Source organism: Camelus bactrianus, chromosome 12, assembly GCF_048773025.1.
Source record: "Camelus bactrianus isolate YW-2024 breed Bactrian camel chromosome 12, ASM4877302v1, whole genome shotgun sequence".
NCBI classification, from domain to species: domain Eukaryota; kingdom Metazoa; phylum Chordata; class Mammalia; order Artiodactyla; family Camelidae; genus Camelus; species Camelus bactrianus.
Window position 1 is genome coordinate 10,278,987 of NC_133550.1, and position 24,630 is coordinate 10,303,616.

The window sequence follows — 24,630 nt, forward strand, 5'->3', positions numbered from 1 at the left end:
TCAGTGACTGAGAGCATGGCAGGAACACAGCAGCCTGGCCTTCCTGCCCGATAAGGGACTCTCTCCAACGGGCAACCTCTGCTCAAGGACTCCAGGTTGACCTGGCTGAGACTTTTTCAAAACCCGGCTGCAGTTTGAGGTTCTTCCAACTCAATCCTTCCTTTCTTCTCTTCTCTCACAGGTGTCAGACTTTCCATGGTCTCACGGCTCATCTCAGCTACTCCTGCTCTCTCCCTCTTTATACTTCAAAACTGTTTCACCCAGTGAACTTCTTGCACGTTGAATTCTGTCCCAGAGTCTGCTTCTTGGAGGAAGGCACACACAAGAAAGAAAGATCCCATCTTTTTTTTTTTTTTACCCCCCTGCTTCTTGCTTCAGACGTGCGCAGGGAGGATCGTGTGGATGCGTGTGAACTTCAGCAGCACCAGCGAGAGTAGCGGTGCGGGCAGCATTCAGCCTCTCTCGGGCTCTTGCGGTACCAGGGGGGGATGGGTCCCAGGCTTCCCGCTCAGCGGCGGTGGAAGTGATTCCTGAAGCAGAAGCTGCACTGCTGCAACTTTAACAGCAAACATTACAATCGGGGGCTCTGGGTAACTGCTCTTCTTTGGCTCCCCCACCGCTAGGGGCGGTAATAGCTTTCTGCATGTAGCCAATGCCTGAGTAGCAATATCACCAACCCCCCACCACCCCCGTTCCCTTCCCAGCACTTTCAACACTTCCGTAAACAAGTCCTTACTTTAAACCATGCTGGTGTGAGCTCCTTTTTCCTGGGTGAACACTGAATGATACAAAACTGATCATTTCATTCTTTTTGACCTCAAAAATTCTCATTTGTGTTAACTATGTAAAGAAATTAAAAATAAACAAAATGTACTAATAGATTAAATTAATTTATAAGCAATTAATTAATATTAAATGTAAACAAAAATTCTTGCACAAAAGTTTTTATATGGGTATGAACAAATAAAAAAGTCTCAAAAATAACTAACAACAAAGACTGTTGTAAGTAATTTAGGGTGCATTTTTACAATGCTTTTTCATGCCCCAATTAAAGTATATGTTTATGAATAGTTTTTAGATATATAAGTAAATACACATCATTCACTGCGAATTATACTGCTAAGTGGGGGGGGGATAAAAGTAAAGCTTAATACATACTTATCATATGGCCCATAGAATTTAAGTCTTAAAAATATACCCTGGGGGAAATTCTGCACCTGTGAACAAAAATACATGTACAGTAATGTCCACAGCAGTACTGGCAGTAACAGCCAACAACTGGAAAAATCAAAATGCCTGTCAACAGTAAGAGATAAATACATCACCATATATGCATGCAGTGGAGCCTATGTCACAACATGGATGAATCTCAAGAAAAAATGTTGAGGCTAAGAAGCAAATCACACTAAAAAAAAAAAAAAAGGCCTCAAGTAGGATTCAAATTTTGCCTAACTGGAAACCAGACAAAATGAGACTACTGTTTAGGTGTAAGAAGTCAGGGAAGGAGTACCTCTGTGGGAGGAGGAGTTATAATCAGAGAGAGGCGTAAGCAGCTTTAGAGGGCTGATAATGTTCTATTTTTTGTCCTGGTTGGTAGTTGCAAAGATGCTTGCCTTATAATTGTTATTTTGAGTGCACATATGTGTTTAACCCAGTATTCTGTATACATGAGATAGCTTATTTTGTTTCGGTTTTTTTCCATGTTTTTGTTCTATTTTTATGTTTTTTTCCTTTCTTATCTTTTTATATTTTTATTTCTTTTATGGGTTTTTTTTTTCTTTTTTGTTGGGTGGGGTACATAATTTGGTTTATTTATTTATTTATTTAATTTTTTTTTAAACAGAGGTACTGGGAATTGAACTCAGGACCTCACGCATGCTAAGCACACACTCTGCGACTGAGCTATACCCTCCCCCATGAGACATCTTAAAATATAAAAAAAGAAAAAACCAGGAAAGGGTAAACCTCAGGAAAATAACTTTATCTGCACAATTTCAAGCAGAATCACCAGCTCAGAGCAGCAGTCTCTTGCTGACCTAGTCCATGTCAATAAATGTATAAATAATTAAATGAACCCCAAGCTTTCAAATATGTTCAATACATTCATAAGTTAAACTAGAAGATAATATACCCACATGACATCTAATAATTTCTCTGTAGAAGAATTATCAATTGATTTCTCTTCTTGATATTTTTCTTTCTTATCAAAGCTTCTCAGATAAACATGTAACACTTTGAAAATTCAATAAAATGAATGATAAAATGTGTTGTTAAAAGTCCAAAGTAGAGTCAGTTTATGTGATGGCAGTTTTTCTTTCTCTTAGGATGTTAATTCAATTGTTTTCATAAACAAGGTCCTTGAAACACTATGAATTATAAATCAGGGTTCTTAAACTTTGGCGTACATCATATAGCCAGCTGCAAACCATCCCGAGAAGCTAGCAATTTCCTAGCTAAATTGAATCAAGCAATTTTAACTGTGAGAAAATTGGCGTTCTGAATATGGCCCCAAAGAACCTGCCCCAGCCACCTCTCCTGGCTAATGGTGCACCAGCATCCTCTTTGCTTTTTGCCCTTCAGACACAGTGATCTTCTTTGAGCTCCAGAGCATTCTAATTCCTTCATGTCTTTGTGAGGCTACTGATCCTGCCTAGATGCCCAGCCCACTCCCCATTCAGACCTCAGCTCAAATGTCTCTTCCCTAATTTCCCTCCACCCATTTTTCACTTTATGTACTTTTACCCTGAAATCTTATCTCTAAACACTTTATTATCATGTATAGTTAAATATTTATTCGTCTGATGATCAGATGAATGTTCTTCTTGCCAACTACACTGTAAGCTCCTAAGGGCATGGACTATGCCTGTTTTGGTCACTTCTTTATCTCCAGAACTTGATCTAAAGCCCAACACTTAACAGATACGCAATATACATTTTGTTTACTGGGTAGTTGGTTGGAAAAATGAATACAGTATCCAATGAACCAACAAACAAATGAAGAGCTACCAAAAAAGTTTAAAATGGCTGCTTTCTCATCTAGGCTTTGGACTAAAAAAATCACCTTTATTTTAAAATTTGTTTTTCTTTGAAAAAATTTTGTTTAATCAAAAGGTCCAACTCAGGTTAGTAATTACTTTGTATGACAATGAGAATGACGTACATTCAATCTCAGTTAACCAAATGAACTTTTTCTGATTTTCTTTTTGTGTGTGTATGTATAACTCTCATCTGTGTATACCCTCTTTCATACTAAATACAGATCCTTTCCCAATTCAAACATCCAATGATGACTTACTCTCTTTAGATTTAGTGCAGAAGTGATGGGTAAAGGAAGAAATGTCAAGAAAACGTATTAGCCTTCTAAGATTAATGACCATGTTTTTCTGTTGGGAACATGGAGTCCTAAACAGAAATATTTCCTCTGATCCCCACTATCTGAAGCTTTACCTAATGTAATTGCTTCCAACAGGGAGATACTGCTTCTACTTTCTGAATGGCTGTCATAATGCTCTCTGAGTTCATCACCACTCCCCTCCCCAAATGCCCAGCTCCAAACAATTGTGAGTATTCAGGACAGAATCTCTGTGGAGGTTTAAGCAGTGAACTTACTTGTCTCTGTGTGAGGGACTGTCAGTTCCCAAAGCTCAGAAGATTTTATTAAGCAGGTGACAACATTTTCTGATTTTTAGACACCTCATTTTTCAAACACAAATGCTCCAGATTTCTATAGTGTTTCTACATTATGTTAAAAAAAAAACATTTTGAACATTTGGTTGCTCTTGAGAGCACGGTGCTATTGCACTGGGGTTTGGGACAGCTGTTTATTCTGTTCTTCCATCACTTACACTCACCTGTGCTGTAATGACCTAAACTCTTACCACTTTCTTACACACTCTGCTCTATGCACAGCAGCCTTGCTAATCCTCATGGTCTCCAGACAGGCTGCCACTTGAAAACATTCGTACTTACTGCTGCTCTGCCGGGAACATCCTTTCCCCAGATAATCTCATGGCTGGCTCCACTGGAAACTTTAGATCCTACCCAAAGACCTTATTTAAAATTATAGTCCCTCTTGAGCACTTCTTACACCATTTTCTTTTTTATTTTTTCCATAGCATTTATACTATAAAACTGTTTTATTTTTCTTTTTTATTATCTATCTTCCCACCTCTAGGACAAAAACTCCATAAGGACAAAGATTTTTTGCCTCTTTCATGTCCTGCTATATTCTTAGTCCTTATTGTGGGTATTCAAAAACTGAGAAGAATTATTCCAGCTAAAATATTCCAATGAAAACTACCAACAGACTCTGTGAGTCTAGGAGTCCTGGTTCCCAGAAAGGGAGTGATTTCACCAGAGGAAACAAGTCCTGCTCAAGAGTCTTGCTTAACATATGGCTACAACTACTGCCTGTTCAGCCCCACAGACCAGCAAAAAAAGGAGTTCAGCACTGATGAGATAAATGACCCAGATGATCATGAGGAAGAGCGGAGCTACTCTGGACTGGGGCAGGGGAAATGTGTCCTCTCAGGGTCTCAGATGATCCTCCTGGGCATTTGTTGTCATCCCAGTGCCCAGTTATCACTGTAAGTTTACAAGTACAATAACCCCAGCATTAAGGGTGTAATAACCCAGGGCTCAGAACCCTCAGGCATGAGGTCTGGCTAAAACATCTGACAAGCTTTCTAGTTGAGCAGCAGGGCTGGCTGAAGGAGATGGGATTCTAAAATGGCTGGCGAAGCGGGCAGATCATGAGTATCAACAATGGTCCTGGCACCAACTGCATTAGTGGTGGCCCCACTATTCCTCCTCAAGCATGTTTTCTTGGAAATTGCAACCAACCAGAATCTTCCATAAGCTTTGCCTGGAGAGAGCAAACCTAAGAAACGAGCAGAACTAAGTGGCACCAGAAGTGGACTGCGCTGGAACACAACACTGGCTCATCACCAAGGTCCCTTCTGTCAGCAGTGCGCCCTCCCTCCACTGCTGTGAATGCTAGTGGATCGCCCCCCTTGCTTAGACATGCACCCTCTGCTGAAGACGAGCCACTTGCCCAGGAAGGCTACTCCCACCATGGAGCAACATGCCAGCGACAAACGGGCACGAGTGTGCGATGGTTGTTCATTTCATCTCAAGGAGGGGTCAACTCTGAGGAGCAACTGATGTTTCTGAGGGTCCCCACAGACCCTGACCAGGCTATTCTCCGGCTGAGATGCTATCTGTGCTTAGTTTTTATCTCCAACTCTATCCTGCTGCATCTTCTGAGAGCACTCTTTCTATAAATCACATAAACGAGAACTCCTGACTTGGCTCTGCTTCTAGAGAGACTTACCTAAGACACATGGCATATGCAAATCACCTCTGGATGAATGCTTTCTAAATATAGGCCTTAAAATTCCTCACAAATATGATTCCAGTGAACATTAGTTCACAGAATGTTTAAAAATTACAAAACCCTAAAATAAAGTACTGTGAGTGCGATTCACCAGGAAGAAATCACAAAAATTTTATAAAATGGAAGCATCAAATTATATTTGTATATATAAATTGATATATATATATATTGTATAAAAAGAAATAAAAACATGAGTGAGAGCAAAAATTTATCAAAAGCCAAGCCAATTTGTAAGAAAAAAAGAATTTTTAGTAGCATATAACAGATGAAATTAAAACTCAACATATGCATCAGAGAACAGATTAAACCCAGGAAAACACAGAATTAGTGTGGTAGGAAAAAAAAGATCTGAATAAACATCCCAGAATATAGCATAAAAAGACTTGAAGGTGGAAAATAGAAAATAAAGGTTGAAATACATGGAGAGCAGAGAGAGAAAGCTGACATACATCTACAGAGTAGGGACAATGGTATGGAAGCAATATTTCAAGAGACAATGCCTGAAAAGCATTCAAAGTTCATGAAAGATACCGAACTATAAATTCAGGAAGTCAACCAAATCCCAAATAGTATCAACAAAAAGAAACTCACAACTAGATATATATCATGTCATCTGGAACAAGTCTTCCTTGGTTTGAATCCTGCTTCCAACAGTTGCAACTGTGGCCAAATTATTGAACCATTCTTTGCCACAGTTTCTGATCTATGCAATAGGCTTAGTAATCGTACTTGCCTTAGAGATTGTCTTAAGGATTGGTATCTATAGAGCTCTTAAAATAGAGCTGTTGGGTTTTTTAACATGCAGCTGTGTTACTTTTATCTTGAGTGCTCAAAGTGCTCTGGATCAGAGTCAGATTGCCCATTAATTATCTCACAAAAAAATAAAATAAAATAAAAATAAGTGAATAGGCCTCCCTTGCCCTAAGCGTTACCCATGATGAAAGTCATGTGGGCTGTGGGATATAGAGGCTCCACCTTTAAAGGGTGTATACAAAATCTCACACACTCTGGGACCCAGGGCAGATCTATTTGAAAAGATCCTGAGTCAGATCCACCTGCTGATCTTGGAGGGTCTCCCAGGCAGGTAGGAGGCAAATGAGCTCATTGGTAAAGGCAAATATACACATCCAAAGCTGGGAGGAGGTTAAAAGACAAAAGTAGTAAAATTATCTATATCCACAGTAAGTAGTTAATGGATACACAAAACAAAAAGACATAAATTATACTGTCAAAATAGAATAATCATGGGGGGGGGAGTAAAGATGGAGGGTTGTTAAAATGTGTCTGAAATTCAGAGATCAGCAACTAAATCACGTATACATATAGGCTGCTATATATAAACCTCATAATAACTACAAACCAAAAATCTATAACAGACACACAAGCATAAAAGAGAAAGGAATCCAAACACAAAGACAGTAGTCAAACTGTAAGGGGGGAGAAGACAAGAAAAGAGCAAAGAAGAACTACAGACCCCCCCCCGAAACAATGAACAAAATAGTGGTAATTATGCACCTATCAATAATTACTTTAAATGCAAATGGAATCAATGTTCTAATCAAAAGATACACAGTGGCTGAATAGGTACAAAAACAATACCCATGTATACACTGCGTACAAAACCTCACACCTAAGGAAACACACAGACTGAAGGCGAGGAGATGAGAAAAGGTCTTCCATGCAAATCGAAATCAAAAGAAAGCCAGAGTAGCAAAACTTACAACAGACAAAATGAACTTTAAAATAAAGGCAGTAATAAGAGTCAATAAAACAAACAACCCAATTTTAAAAATGAGCAGAAGATCTGAAATAGACATTTTTTTCCAAAGAAGACACCCAGATGGCCAACAGGCACACGAAGAGATGCTCAACATCACTAATCATCAGAGAGATGCAAATCAGAACCACAATGAGTTATCACTTCACACCTGTCAGAATGGCTATCATCAAAAAGACCACAAATAACAAACGTTGGTGAGGATGTGGGGAAAAGGAAACCCTTGCACAGTGCTGGTGGGAAAGTAAATTGGTGCAGCTACTATGGAAAACAATACAGAGGTTCTGCAAAACAACTAAAATAGAACTACCACCTTATTCAGAAATCCCACTCCTGGGTATATATATCCAAAGAAAACAAGAACACTAATTTGAAAAGTTTCTATGCTCAGTGTTTATAGCAGCATTATTTACAATAACCGAGACATGGAAGCAACTTAAGTGTCCATCAACAGACGAATGGATACAGAAGATGTGGTAAAGATACATAACGGAATACTGTTCAGCCGTAAAACAATGAAATTTCGCCACGTGAAACAACATGGATGGATCTGGAAGGTGTTATGTGTAGTGAAATAAGTCAGACAGAGAAAGACAAGTACTGTATATTGTTAACATAAACAAATGAACAAAACAAAACAGAAACAGACTCAAATATAGAGGAAACACTAGTGGTTAACAGTGAGGGTGAGGAAAGGGGGAAGTGGAAGCTAGGGGTAGAGGGTTAAGAAGTACAAACTACTATGTATAAAATAAGGGACAAGGACACATTGCACAGCACAGGGAATGTCGCCAATATTTTATGATAAGTTTACATGGAATATCATCTATAAAAATTGTGAATCACTATGTTGTACACACAAAACTAATATAATATCATAAATCAACTATACCTCAATAAAAATAAATATCTTGAACAACTTTATTGGTACTAACACTTTGGAAGACCATTTGACATAGTCTGGTAAGGCTGAAGACATATACGGCCTGTGATCCAGAATTCTGCTCCTTGAAAGGCACTCTTGAGAAATCTTGGCACATGTGTGCCAGGAAGGAGGTATAAGAATATTCATGGAAGTATATTGCATAACGACAAGAAAATAGAATACCAAATGTTCACTGCAAGAAAATAAATATATAAATTGTGGTGACTTCATACAATAAAATACGGAGCAACAGTAAAAAAAAAATAATAATAATAAACTACAGCTACATGCCATCAAGCATAATGAATATCACAAACATATTGTTGGGCAAAACAGCAAATTACAGAAAAATACAGTATAATACTATTATGTAAATTCAATAACAATAAAATTAAGCAGCATGCCATTTAGATATATGTCAGTACATGGTGAAATCATAAATAAGAGCAAAGGAATTATAACCACAAAATTAAGAATAGTGACTCCCTTGGGTAAGGAGGCAAAGCAATGAAATTAGAGTGGCAGACAGTCAGTTTCAGGAGTATTAGAAATGTCACGTGTCTCACTTGGGTGGTGGGCACACTCATGTTCATTTCACGAATATGTCCTAAAACATACATACACTACACTCAGTAAGTACAGAATAGTCTAAACAAAAGGAGGATTTTCCATGAAAAAATATAAAAGAAAGAAAGAAAGGAAAAGGGGAAGGAAGGAAGGAGAGAGAGGTGGAGACATCTTTTTTTAAAAATCTCCAAAATATCCTTGGCAGGCTGGAAATAGATCAGTAAAACACAAAACTCCATGTTCTATTATGTGCAGGGTTTGGCACTTTAAGTAGATTTCCTGAGACAATGTATCATTTCTTAGGTTCAAGAATTTTTTTTTTTTGGCAAAAAAGTAAGAAAAGATCTTAGTTCTGGAGTTAGCATAGAACATAACATCACTTAAACTTCTTAAAAGTAGCTTTAAAATTGTAATAGTCACTGTGGAGCAGTCTTTATGAGTGACTCTCTTAGAGACCCCATCAATTGGCTTTGGAGATGAGAAAGCATCTTTATCACGGACCCCTGCTTTGCCAGGATGACACCCACAATTACTGTGGATTTCCCCCACTTCTCTCAATTTTTCTTTTACAGGCTGGGAAGGCACACTGGGATGACCAACCATGCGGACAGTAAGGATGATGTGTCTTTTCTCGTATGAAGCACAAGGCAGGGGGCCCAGCCCCAGCAGTTTGCATCTTTTTAAAAGGTAATAAGCATTTAACAGTGCTTCGTCCTTAAGTTTGTTTCACTCCTGCCAATTTGAAAGCATGGGAATAAAGTCCTCCTCAACATCTTTTTAGTTTTACACCAATAACCCTTATTAAATAGAATTTAAAGTTTTATTGGTGGATCAGAATACTGTATTAAGGAAAAGAAGAAAACTCATATATAATATACATTATGTATTTATATATACATAATGTTTTATATATGCATATATTTTATAGACACACAAAATAAGACTGAAATATGAAGACCTCTTCATAAAATTCGTATTTCGAAAGATGACTCTTTTTGGTTTTAAACACAGGAGAAAAGGATTTTGTCTTATAGGCATCACTCCCTCACACCACATCTTTCCCCTCCCTGGTGTTCATGTTCCACATAATGCTAATTAAATGCACATATTTAACTATTTTAAATGTTACAAAATTCAAGGCAGTCTTAATTCTCTCTTCAACCCAGAAATAAAATGAGAAAGTAAGTTGCTAATCTTTGGACTTTACAGAGGACTGAGAACTGAATTATAAAAGCGTATTTCACAGAAAAATCTAAATTGACTTACTGGGTTATGAATACTTGATTATGGTAGGGACAGTCCAGAAATAGCCCATTTTAATTCATTTGGAAAAAGTACTTATGCATTATACTGAGTCTTATGCTCAGGAAAGAGAACAGAAAAGGCATAATTTTGGGCTGTCAAGCTTAACACACCAGGTATAAAACACATATACCCTCACCCCGTTCTATGGTAGAATTGAAGCTGCTCAATATTGCACTACAGGTAGAATCCAAACAGCCAGAGAGCTACACTGGCGTGGAGAAATGTGATCCACAAAAAGCACTGAGAGGAAGTTTACATACATACATACATATTAAGATAAATATCATTAAAGATGCTTTCATTAAAGAATGACTGTAATTTGAAATTCATCATTATCACATGTCAACTCAACATTTTAACATCACATCTTAAAAACGGAAATGGTACGAAAAGACAGAATCACAGTTCCATAGTCTCTGAACACAATTTGCAGAAGTGTCAGTAATCCTGGAAACATGTACATAATCATTCATTCCCTGTCAAAGCCATAGTAAGAATGACTCCCTCTGTATTTTTCCTTAAAGAGAAGTGCCATGGGCAGACCCATATCTAGTAAAATTAACAGACTAGTGAAGACAGGACACAATAGCCTGTGGTAAAGGGAGTCAACTTTCACAGGAGCTGAGAGACAGAACAGAGGGGCTTACCTTTATGATGGTTTGCGCTGGATACAACTTTCCCCCACAAGGTTACAATGAATATTATTATTAGCAGTTTTCCTTTTGTTGCTTTCTGTAAGTATCTCTTACTCATCCTGCAAAAAAAAAAAAAAAAAAAAAAAAAAAAAAAATCCTAAGTATGTGAAACGATTGCTTTTCCATTCTAAGTGTTATATTTAAAGCTTTCTGTGATACCTTAACACCTACGTATTGCATCTCTTGTATGTAAAAGGCTGTTCACTGTATATAAACTATGAACATAAAAAAATCTGTAGTTTTCCGAAGTACCCTGATCCAAAGTAAGAGATACGAGAGCCCTACCTCAGTCAGTCTTGATTCGCTTAACAATAGACTAAATTAACTGGGAAATATTACCATTTTTCTCTCCAAGTAAATATAGATTTAATTTACAAAATGCAAGGCACAGTTGTTTGAAAAATCTTTAAATAAATGATTCGTTTTACTTTTTTTTTTTTTTAAATCCCTCCTTCAAGGCCAAGTCAAATGGCCAGAGTCAACGGTTTAGATAAAATGTGTCTGATGAATTTCTGCACAGAATAACATCACTTCAAATCTATTGTTCTGAGCGTGTTTTTAAAAAGTCACCGTATTGTAGAACACTGTTACTGGAGATACATGGATGGTTTAATATTGTTGAAATCCACCATGCTGTGCTTTATGAGAAGTAGAAGAAAAATGGAAAAGCAGAATGAAACGTATCAAGGTAACATTTTCAACTTGAGACTACAAAACTCAGGAAAGCAAAGAAATGTTAGAATAAAGTGACGGCTACCTGTAACAAAAGTGTAGCACCTAATTCCTGTAGCTCCTTGTGCAATGTTATTTTAACTGTTTTTCCGGACAAATTAGGGATGTTGGTATGTCTATCCCCATTCTGTAGATGAGGAAATTTGGAAATTTGTCTGAGGCCATGTAGTGATAGAGTAAAAAGTCAAACTGCCGGTTGTCTAAATCTAAAACTCTTCACATTGACTACCATATTGATGAGGAGTAAGCAAAACTGGTATCAAATATAAACCATCTGCATTTACTTATGAGAGAGATGAAAATGTATGTCTGTCACCCTGTGCCTTCTGAGACTTAGATCCTATACTGAACTCCATTCTTGTCTGACCTACGTTCTTGCCTTCATTCTAGTGCAAATTTGTGAGGTCACTTCCTGACCTAGCCTGATTCCTCTTTCTCTTGAGTTCTCTAAGTTATCTTTTTCCTCACCTTTTCACTTCCAAAACATTCCATCTCCAGAAATAGGACTCGGTGGTAGCAATGGTGGCTATACAATTTTAAAGGGACTCTTTCATACTGATAAATGTATACAAAATAAATGGATATATCCTGTATATTTAAGATAGATCTATGTTAACACTTCCTGGCTTGGAGAAACTGCACACACGAATTCAGGTGTTGAGGAGGCAGTGTTGTATGACGAAGAACGCAGACTCTCCGGAATCAGACTGTTTGGATTTGAGCCCAGGCTCTACTGGTTTCGAATTGTGTCATCTTGTGGGAGTTTCTGGATCTCCTGCTACAGCTCCTCCTTCTCTAATATGAGATGTGAATATGAGAAGACTCGCCCGATGGCTGGCACGCGTAAGGGCTCAGTGCCTATGAGATTAGAGGATGTTCAGTCATTTGGATGTTTTGCTGCCCCTGGAGTGCATGAGAGGCTGCCTCATTCATGAGATAACAAGGAATTTCAGTGGCTTCAATAGCTGCGAATTCTCCATGGACCTCGGTCTTGTGACATGTCGAGAGAATGTACAAAGGGATAGGTGTTTGACCTTTTATATTTGGTTGCTTGGCTTAAAATCCAGCTTCCTGCCTAATGTCTATATGCCTTTGAATAAATTATTCAACTAGGAGTATTTTTGTTATAATTAAAATGAGGATAATAATGTCTACCTCACAGTGTTGTCAGTATGGAAACAAAATGGGACAGTTCATGAAAAGAATTTAACACTATGCATAGGAGATAATAAATGCTTAATAAGGGTTAACCGTCACTATGGTCATTGCCTGGAAAGACCAGCATTTCTCTAATCTGTGTGTTTTGGGAGGTGTCAGTTCCACAGGATGTTGATACAGTGTTAGTGGAAAACAAATGGGGAAAATATATTTGCAAAATTCTGGTTCAACAAATTTAACCAGATTTTTTAAAGAGGCAAATTTGAGTGTGCAGCATTTTCCAGAAACCGTTCTTCACAGTATGATACAGAACACTAAGTCCTCAGGAAGCCTCTTAGAAAAATAATCTGTTTTACTATTCACTCTCAGTAAACTAAAATGCCCATTAAAAATCTTTCATTCTATTGCCCTCAGTGTTCTTTTTTTGGGGGGGGGCGGGTGGTTAGCACTCCTAATAGTTTTGTTATGAGATATCACCTTTCTCACATTTTTGCAGCCATCCTGCCTCCTCTTCTACACCTAGTCCCTGCAACCTTGCTGTCCTGCGCATCATGTAACAGAATGAACAGTTTAGCAAAAGTCATCTGACAAGAAGAGCTGCTTAGCATAATTCTTGATAATAGCTCTCCCATAGCAAACGGCCTCTGCGACAAGGTCAATGACCCATTGTATTTTCCATACTATTGTGCACCCACCAAATGGGATGACAGAAATGACAGCTGGTCAAACTGGTAACGAGACATACGGAAACAGAAACACCCACAAAGTCACCAGGCTATCAAACGAAAAAAAGGAAGGAGAATGCAGGTCAACATTTGGAAGTCTGTAAAGACCCCTGCCTCTCCCTCGCACACCGCCCCACCCCCACCCAGTCAGTTACCGTGTTCCGTCAATATGACTTCCTGCATCTCTTAACTGTACACACTTGTTTCCATCCCAACTGCAATACTGCAGCTCAGACCACGAAATCTCACACACAGCCTAACTGGAATTCATGCCACCAATACTGCCACCCTCTGGAATTGAAGGCAGGGTTTGTGTCTGCCCTTTTCGTGACTATATTTGCAGTCTTTAGTATTGAGTAAGTGCCTGATGGATACTGTTGAGTGTAATGCATTCTCTATGCTGTAGCCAAATATGTAACCATGATCACGAGACACCCTTAATATGATTAAAACCATCACATGATTCCCTGCTATGTTTAAGATTTTTTAAAAAAGCCATAACCCTTAGTAGAATATAAAAAACCTTATCAGTGTCAGGGTTAAAAAAAAAAAAAAAACTTTACTCTTTATGTCTAGTCTTACGTCATTCCTCCCCACCTCTCTCTCCATATACATTCATAGTCAATATTTTAACTCTCCTAAATTGCCTCCATGGTGTCCAGCTAAATTTCACCCCCATGTCACATGAAACATATCAGACACCCACCCCACGCCCCGCTCACCCCTTGCCCCATCCACTCTTCAAAAGGCTAACTTCTATTTGTTGGCCAAGGTGCAGGTTACAATTCTTCTTACAGGATTTGGTCGAGACCACATTAAGCACCCTACTTTATGCACACCAGCCACTTGCCACACTGTATTCTAACTTTCCATTTATTTATCTCCATCCCTCACTCTCATGTAAGATTCTTAAAGAGAGGGACTGTGCACCACACATTTGTAAACACCTTGGGCCTGGCCAAGGTTCAGCTTAATAACTGGTAAACAGGTATTTGCTGAATGCTGGGGGTGCCTTAGAGCCAAATATATCGTGCAGTTGCCAACATGAGGAGGAAGCAAGTATGCGTCACTACTTTAGAATGAAATTAGCGAAAGACCCCCAGGAAGAAGAAAGTGAGAAAGGGGTGGGGGTAAACACATTCCACAATCTGTAATGGGTTTTATTTGAACTGATTTTTAACTAACACCCAAGTTGAGCAAACTGAAGTGTTAAGGGAGTGACGGAGGATTTTCAACAAAGGCACAGAGCCAAAGAAGAAAACCCAAAGTGGAGAAAGCTGAATGGTTCACTTCTTCTTGACCTTGTATGACAGCACAGAATGAGGAGGCATTCACTTCTCATTCAACGTGCTAACAACCGGGTCTCAGTTTAAAACCCTTCCACCACAGTCAAGGGACGGACACACTTGCAGAATTGTTACATTTATCTGTTAAAAAAAAAAAAAAAAAAAAGCAAAATGTAAGTGAATTTTATAACAGCAAAAGCTGAGGGAAGAAGAAACTGGAAACTGAAGGATAAATTCACAGAGGGGATGAAAACTTGAAATTGCTCCCCAAACAGCAGCAGCTGGCGAGGAGCACAAGGGAGGCAGGATAACTGAGAACACGGTAACCTTGGCAGCGAAGGATGTAGAAGTGAGACGCTGTCAAAGTGGAGGACTGACAGTTCAGTCTCCAGGCTCTTCTGCTCTCTCTTCTGTGTTACATGTTTCAGAGTCACTGACACGCAAACTTGTGGATGGTGTTAAGACTCTTGCCTTCCCACCAATGTTCAAAGTGCATTTAACTGTAAATAGGCAAGAACTGAAAAACTATGATGCTACCAGAAAAATCATTTCCCCATGAAAACAGAGGGTAAGTCTAACTGATCTAAAGAACAGACGATGAAGGGGAAAAGGTGGGAAAGGCTTATATACAAAGGAGATAAAAGCCCGGACTCCAACCACCTGGTCTCGTCTTGAGCTTAAGGCACTTCTGTGGGGAAAAAAGGTCATATGAGGCAATATATATGAAAATCTTTTCAGAACATTTCTCTACATTGCTCTAATATTCATACCAACCTAGTATTAACTTATTACAATGGCATGAACTTTAATAGCCAAATCTAGTACAGGAATTTAACCTTGAAGTAGATTGTGCCCGTTGAAAATATAAGTTCCTTTTTTTCCTGATAGGGACCAGAATGATCCGTTATATAAATATAAATATAAATCAGACAATATGACTGCACCCTACTCTTTGCTGAAAATCTGAGAATTTACTCTATTGAAATGAAGTAAAAGCTAAATTTCTTACTGGACACAAATTACTGAGAGACAGCTCAACATCCCCTCTCTCCTCGGCCCCTCTGCCTCATTCCACATCCCTGCCCCCTCCTTCCTGCACTTCAGCCACGTCAGCGTCCCCTCTGTCCTACTGTTGGAAGAGGTCACCCAGAGGACAAGACCACCGGCTGACCCTCAAGCTGGACCCAGGCAGTCGGAGGCTCCTAGCCACCCCCCATCCTTGGAGTGTGTGTTCTGTCCACTGTTCCCACAGTGGGAGCTGCTCCAAGGACGCAGCCTTGAGAGAGCTGTGTGTCATCTGGACTGAACACATAACGGAACCCCAGGAAGGCCTCTGCACAAACTTTTAAGATTTGGCGGGCAGGTGGGGAGGCCTACTCATCTTGGCGCACCCAACACAAGCCTCATATGTAAGTTCCCTAGCTTGTTACACCTGCCACCTGCCAATTAGCTCGTATTTTCTTAAGTAACTTCAAGACAAAGAGTTTAGAATATAAATCAGTCTTTCAAGACCTTCTAAATGGAAACAATAGCTATAAAATTCTTTTTTTTTCTTTTTGATACATCAGTGTTTTAGGATGAATGTTCTTTTAGATTCCGTAGTTAAGAAATCAACCCTGGAGATTTAGCCAGGAAAGCTCCACTAATTTCCAAGGATTGCCTAGCAGCAAATGTAAGCCTCATTTAAGAGCCACTATTGCCTCCTTCCTTCACCCAAAATTTATACTTCCATTCATTTCCCCACAAAACTGCAATTTTGGTGGGTACAGAAACTCAGGAGTGCTTTTGCTTTATGCCTAGTAATGTACAGCCCAAGTGCTGATTTTACATAAATGCCTTTGCCACATACAGACCGTAATGACAGGAAATAGAAATGCATTCTCTTTTAAATGATTTTTCCAGAAATATATAATATTCTAAGTCTCCAAGCACTAATACCCAAAGCAGACAAACACGCTTGTGAGAGTACTAGAAAGGCACCTGAAATGACGAGGGCTGGACAAAACCACGCTGCTGTGCATCTGTTACTACAACTGAGTCACTCACCTTCCTTTTCTGTCTAGAAAATGGGAATGCCATCTATTCTCTCAAACAAGGATGTCATGACAACAAACAAGAAATCATGTGACAGTTTGAACTTAAAGATACATGATAAATCAGCAGTATTCCCATTTCTTCAAAGATCCTTCTTTAAGAGCAAGGGCTTGCAAGTCACAAATGGGATCCTGGTTCCAACACATATTAAATACATTTGTCAAGTTCGTTTAACAACTTGGAGCCTCAATGCCCACATATGGAATGCATGACTACCATTACACATTGATAGGACTGCCATAAGGAATAAACACAATGTATATAAAGCATCTAACACAAAGCCAGAATAAAGTAGACACTCAAACTGTAACTATTATTAAATATTATTAATAACACCTGGAACATAGCCTCCTGGCTAGGAATGAGTGGGAAATAAAAAGTCTTTGGGCAACAAATAAAAGAGCCCATGTGTTTTAGACATAGGTGAAAAATGAATCTACTTTTAGGAATTTATCCTAAGTCTGTAGAATTAGAAATAAGAATCTGAAACAGGCTGAAAAGGGAAGGAGAGCTGATTAACAGAGTCTTCTGATGGCTCTGCAAAATGAATATTGATACTAGGATATCAGAGAATAGACATCAAATTTATAAATCTACAGAAATCTAGGATCATTGGGTAGAAGGACAAGTGCTCTTCAAATGCCTCTAGAGATACCTAGAGCACAGCATGCTAACTGAAGTTATCAGTATTACTATGTATGCTTGTCACTTTAAATGCACCTATGGTCAATTAATTTATGACAAGGGAGACAAGAATATACAACGGAGAAAAGACAGTCGACTCGGTAAGTGTTGCTGGGAAAACTGGACAGGCACATGTAAAAGAATGAGCTTAGAACATTTCCTCACACCATATATAAAAATAAACTGGAAATGGGTTGGAGACCTAAATGAAAGACCTGAAACTGTAAAACTCCTAGAAGATAACATAGGCAGAATACTCTTTGACATAAATTGTAGCAATATTTTTTGGACCTATCTCCTAAGGCAAATGAAATAAAAGCAAAAATAATCAAAGGGGCCTCATTAAACATAAAAGCTTTTGCACAGCAAAGGAAACCATCAACAAAACGAAAAGACAACATACAGAATGGGGGAAAATATTTGCAAATGATATAACAGATAAGGGGTTAATATCCAAAATACATAAATAGCTCATACAACTCAATATTGAATAAAAAAATGGGCATAAGACCTGAAATAGACATTTTTTCCAAAGAAGATATACATATGGCCAACAAGTACATGAAAAGATGTTCAACACTGCTAATCATCAGAGAAGTGCAAATCAAAACAACGAGATACCATGTCACATTTGTCAGAACAGCAATCATGAAAAAGTGTACAAATAACAAATGTTGGCAAGGATATGGAGAAAAGGGCACCTTTGTAAACTGTTAGTGGGGATGTAAATTGGTGCAGCCACTATGGAAAACAGTATGGAAATTCCTCAAAAAACTAAAAATAGAATTGCCATACCATCTAGCAATTTCACTCCTGGGTATATATCTAGAAAAGATGAAAACTCTAATTGTAAAGATACAGGCACCCCAATGTTCACAGCAGCATTATTTACAATAGCCAAGATATGAAAGCAATCTAAGTGTCCATCACCAGATGAATGAACACAGAAGCTGTGGTATATATGTGTGTGCACACACACATACATGAATATTACTCAGCCATAAAAAGAATGAAATTCTGCCATTTGCAGCAACATGGAAGAACCTAGAGAATATTATGGTTAGTGAAATAAGTCAGAGAGAGAAAGACAAATACTGTATGGTATCACTTATATGTGGAATCTAAACACTAAAATAAATGAATCTATATAGCAAAATAGAAACAGACTCACAGATATAAAAAAAACAAACCAGCGGTTACCAGGGGAGAAAGGGAAGGACAGAGACAAATTGGGGGTACAGGATTAAGAGATACAAACTACCATGTAAGAAATAGATAAGCAACAAGATTACAGCACAGGTAATTGTAGCCATTATCTTGTAATAACCTTTAATGGAGTTTCATCTGTAAAAATACATGGAATCACTATGCTGTACACCTGAAACCAATATAATATTGTAAAACAACTATACTTCAATAAAACTTTAAAAAAATAAATGTACTGGCTTAAAATATATTGGCTCACTCAATATATCATTGGATCCTTATGATAACTCTTAGAGCTAAGCTCTACATGTATTAATATTCCCTGATTACATATAGAATCTAAAAGAATAATTTGAAGACAAGTAGTAGGTGGTGGAGGAGGGTCTTGAAACTGATTTTCTGCCCACTGGTTCAGTCCTCATTGCAACAGCAGTTAAACAATGCTCCAAATACTCTGTGATGGGCCCCAAAAGTATATGATGCATTTTAGGTGTTCACTAAAAAAAAGCTAAAAGGCAGTTCTAGCTCTCAGTAATCTAGAAAGTCATCAAAAGAAAGTCACCACGTTGCCATGATACTGGATAAAGGAAATACTATTGTTTCTCATCACTGTACTCTATGAACTATTAAATGATCAATCTTTAAATGGTACATCTTTTATTATTTATATACACTGCATGGTCTGGTGAAAAGGTGATGTTAAGTGTCCAATGTCTACCAGACATCAGTCTATTGAAATTAGACCTAATGGAATTGCTCTATCAAAAGTGGCAACCGTAGGTAGGGTTGTCAAATAAAATACAGGGTATCAATTTAAATGTATCTTTTAAAAAAAAAAAAAACAGGTTCACTGAGATATAAATGATATATATATAAATGCTGCAAATATTTAATGTACACAATTTGATGCATTTGGACATGCCAACACCCATGATACCAGCGCCATCATCAAGGTGTATACATACCCATCACCCTCAAACTCCCCTTGCATCCCTTTGTTCTGTCTGTACTTATGTATTAAGAACAACACTTAACATGAGATCTACCCTCTTAATAAATTTCAAAGTGCACAACACCATACTGTTAACTACGTGCACCATGTTGTACAGCAGAACCTAGGACTTATCTTTTATAACTATAACTTCACAACTATTGAACAACTAACTCCCCATGTCCTCCTCCCCTCTCCCCTGGCAACCACCACTTGACTTTCTGCTTCTGTAAGTTTGACTGTTTTAGATGCCTCATCTAAGTGGACTCATGCAGTATTTGTCCTCTTGTGACTGACTTATTTCACTTAGCATAACGTCTTCCAGGTAGAGCCATGCAATCACAAATGGTAGGATTTCCTTCTTTCTTAAGACTGAATAAAATTCCACTCTGTGAGTATACCATCTTTCCTTTATCCATTCATAACTTCATATATCTTAATGAGCTCCTTTAGAGGGAAGACTGGAACACTGTCAGATTTTGGTACAACAAAGCACTACACTTCAGTTAATAGCTTAAGCAATGGAGAAGTCAACTGCTTAAGAATCAAAGCAGCATCCACTATGTGCTTTAAACCTCAGTCTGCAGTAAGCTGTCTAATACATATATTGCCTTCTGACTTGCTCCTTTTGCAACAAGATTTCAGCTCTTTTAAAATCTCACTTTTTTACCCTTTCCAATATCTGGAACTTACTTTTCTGAATAAAATCATGTAAAATACACTAACTCGCCCTTCTCTTTGCCATCAGCTATTTCTTTCCATGTCTAACATTTTCCCTATGGACGAACTTGGCTTCCTCAATCATAGGGCAGGTATATCCCAGCAGTATGCATATCATAGTGCAAAGCAGCAGTCAAGTGGTTTAATGTGTTATCTTGAGAAATTTTCCCAATGATTAGATTTATTAGCTTGTGAAATTATATCCCAAAGTGGTGGTAGAAGGCTATTACCTGAGTCTATTTTAGAAAAACGCTCCAAGAGCACACTGAGTAGGGGAAAGCCCTACACCAGGGGCAGGGGTAGGACTGGTCCAAACTAAAGCCATTGCCATTTCATATTTGTTGAAAACCTACTGACCTTATTTCCTCCCAATTTTTATCCTCTTCATTGTTGGGAATAAAATCCAAGACATATCAGATGGAGTATTATACAAAACAACTGTGCCAGGTACCACTACAGTTTTACAACCAACTTAACCAATAATCCCTATGTTAACACTCTTCTTACCATGTACAATTAAGGTACTTTGTAAAGTATTTTACAAATTAGACTTACTACCAAATCATGTTAACGTCGGTAATATTGCAAAAGGATAAACATCATATGGTGCATATTCAGTGGAATATTATGCAGCCTTAAAAAGGAATGAAATTATGATACATGCTACAACATGGATGAACCTCGAAAACATGCTAAGCGGAGTGAGCCTGACACAAAAGTACAAATATTATATTATTCCACTTATGAGATATCTAAAATAGGCAAACTCATAAAAGACAGAAGTAGAAGATAGATCACCAGGAGCTGAGGGGAGGGAGAAATGGGGATTTATGGTTTAATGGGTATAGAGTTTCTGTTTGGGATGATCAAACAGTTCTGGAAATAAATAGTGGGCATGGTTGCACAACATTGTGAGCATACTTAATTATATTCAGTTATACGCTTAAAATAGTAAATTTTATGATGTTATCTGTACTTCATCACAATAAAAATAAAAAATAAAACACAGTATGGCAAGAGTCATAACGGGAACAGCTCTATCATATAATCATATATCAAAAAATCTAATTTTATTTTCTTCCTGGCTCTTAACACTATCTGAAATTATACTGCTGATCTAGGTGTTTGCTTGTTTATTGCCCCTCTCTCCCCCTATAAGAATACAAATTCCGTAAGAGCAGAAACCTAGGCTTTCTATTTCATTGCTTCAGCCTCAGCACCTACAATGCTTCTTGTCACAGAGTAGGAGCAGAATAAGGGAGTTAACAAATGCAAGAAATAGTGTATGTGTCCTTTCTATTTCTATTTGGTTATACTACATGATCATGCACTTTTTCTTATGTCTGATAATATTTAATGCCTCCATCCCTTGTAGGCAGTAGGATACTTTCAACAGTTATTTATCTTACGTGTAAGTCCCGTCTCTACAACCAGATTCTAAGCTCCTTGAGAAGTCATATGCCATAGCTCTGCTTCCCCACCCTTAGCCTTGTGTACTGCCGTATGGTGCCCTAGAACTTTCACATCCACGCTCACACTTGATGCCCATGACCATGAGGCTGGCAGATATAATCATCCCCCTTGCAGAGATAAGGAGAAAAGCTCAGGAAAATTAAGTGACGTGTTCAAAGTCAAAGTTACTAAGTGGCAGAGCTGGAACTCGAAACCAGGTCTTCTAGCTCCAGGTCCAAAATTCTTTCCATTAAAAGTTTGGTAATGAAAACAGTGATGCTAATGTCCTATTTTTCCATATCTTAAAATTAAATATGTACTTTAAAAGCATTCCTACTAAATTGGGGGGGGGGGCGGTAATTTATTTTTAAAAAGATAGCCTCATCATGGATTTTTAAATACTCAAAAAAGAAGCAAATTATACATGTCTGGAAATAAATTTACCTAACTATTTACTACTGTAATACTAGAGGGAAAGAGGAGAGAGGGAGGGAAAAAGCGAGGGAGAGAGAAAGAAAAAGAAGGAAGAGGAGGGAAGAGAAGAAAAGGAAAGAAAGCTGTCTATAGACCCACGATGGGGCCAGATGGAGCCAATCACATAAGCAAAATAAGGGCTCGGTCTCACCATCCAGTTTACCTGTGGAATTCACTCAGCTCCAGCCCAGGGATGGTACATGCAAACGTGAGCTTCGTTCTGCCACGCCTCCCACTTCTCATAAAGAACCAGAAATTCAGAATCGTATCTGAAACCTCTCAATTTTAATTGTTTTCAATTAATTCAATTTTTAAGAACACTCTGCATGCCAAATGCTGCCTGTGCACAGCACTGTGTGGCCTCTGATCTGAGCCATCATTTTTCTGGGTAGGTTTTAGAACAGACAGCACTTTCTAGTCATAGGCTCTGTAAACTCCGTTTGACTTGAATCAGACAAAAACAAAGCAGGGAGAGAGCAGATAAAGACAAAAACGACCTCATACAAATTGGTTTACTTTCCCTGCTCTTCTTATTCAACCTCACTAAAACCTGTGCCTAGACTTACGGCCTTCAGGTGAGCGCTTCTACATCTAAGAACTGCACTTCTGGGAGTATTTTAAGATCCATAGATTTGAAGGCGCTTAGACTATGAACGTAACATAAAACTAAGTGTGCCTTCCATGGGAGACTCCGGAGGCCAAAAATAGTTTTCACTGTTGCAAGGACAAGATCTGACCCTGTACTTCCGCAGCGGTTCACAAAGATTATAACTGGGAATGAAAGGAAGTCAAGGGCCTACTGAAAAGCAGGTGTCTTGAGCCACAAGTAGCAGGCACAGCATCTGCACGCTGGCGTCGGGTGGAAAACACCGCAGGAAAACAACAAAGCACAAGGCATAAAAATACCAAAGAAGTCGGCTGGTTCTTTTCAGCTGGGAGGAACAAAAATCTACAGAGTACAAAAGGGTATTCAGAAGACTCAGGTAAAAATCTGAAGCTTTAAATAGCTTATGGCACAGATAAGCTGGAAAATAGAGGCAAAGGAAGTCAGCGGAGAATGAAATGTTTGCGCTCAGTCTCCTCCTAGCCTAGGGCTCCAAGGGCAGTTCAGATCTGCCTCGTGTTCACTCTTCCCCCAGACTCAGTGACACAGCTCCCTTGATGGTGCCAGCTTCCTCTTACCAAAGTACTTCAATTTATTACAGAAAGTTTTCTGGGAAGCGCCTTAAAAAAAGGTATCTAATGTGAATGCTCAGGTCAACATTCGGTATTTAAGTTCTCTCCCGGCTACAAGGAAGTGCAGAAAGAACACATTTGGAGCAAGAATACTTGGATTTGAGTCTTGCTCACTTGCTACTGCTCAGGTAGATGCCTGCTGGAGTCAGTTCATCTCTTTGAGCCTCAGTTGATTTTTTTGGTAAAATGAGGGTGTAACACTGGCCTTCACTACTGCACAGGGTTGTTGTGAAGATCAAAAGAGCTAACCTATATGGAAGTGTCTCACAAGTTTTAACCCCAACAATCGTATCATCTAAAGAGTCAAAGGCTTATCATTCAATAAAAGTACAGCCTCACCCATCATCCAACAAACGTTATTAAACATCCACCATTACTCTTAAACTGGCTATAACATAGCTGTGAAAATGACAGGCAGGATCCTTGCACACGTGGAACCTACAGTTTGATTCAAGTTGTAAATTCTCAATTTTTGACAATAACACAGTAAACAAAATAATTCATCTTTCAGCTAATAAAAGGATTATAAATACGTTTTCAATAATGGATTGCTTGTTTTCCATGCATTACCATAAAGAAAAGAATACAATGGCAGACCTTAATTAAATTCAGAGTGACTCCTAGGCTGAAATCACACCAAGTATAGTCTCCTACCCAGGCGTCATCTGTACGGAGCAATTATTACACAGTCAGCACAGACACACTTGCCCTCAGGCAAACTTAAGGGAAATGCAGCTGCTTGCTCAAAGCTTGGCTTGGGGAAACCCTGTATTCCTCCAAGACGGCTACTGCTGACTGCTCATTCTATGCAAGCCCTTGGGTTGGCATTGAAAGTGGTACCAAGATCTGCAAGCGCAGTTCCTTCCTTCCTTCCTTCCTTCAAGGGACTCATAATAGAGGAATATAAATAAGATTCATACAATCACGTAAGTAAGAGAATGATGCATGGAATATTAAATAAAAGACGGCAGAGGTTGAGAGACAGACCTAACTTAGGGTGTCCAAGGACCTTCATAAACTTTTGACAAACCAGAAAAAGCACCAGACAGTCATCAAAATTCTGAGTTAGCTTCTAATCATGTTTTCGCCTGTCTCATTATATGAATTATAACCAGTTTTCCTATTCATAAAGTGAAAAATAGAACATTAGCAACCCTCTGGCTTTCTCAAATCCTTTTTGAGAAAAAAGTCAGGGTAGAATAAACAGA

General features: G+C 38.5%; 1 protein-coding gene across 2 annotated transcripts in view; it reads right to left on the bottom strand.

Annotated features, from left to right (window-relative positions):
- TAFA2 (TAFA chemokine like family member 2) overlaps window positions 1-24,630 on the bottom strand; it is a 389,458-nt gene that overhangs the window by 111,035 nt on the left and 253,793 nt on the right. For both annotated transcript variants that reach the window (XM_074374647.1, XM_010948968.3), the window contains one exon: window positions 10,617-10,723. In XM_074374647.1, the coding sequence (XP_074230748.1) occupies window positions 10,617-10,722 (106 nt within the window). In that variant the 5' untranslated portion in view covers window position 10,723. The remainder of the gene's footprint in view (window positions 1-10,616; window positions 10,724-24,630) is intronic.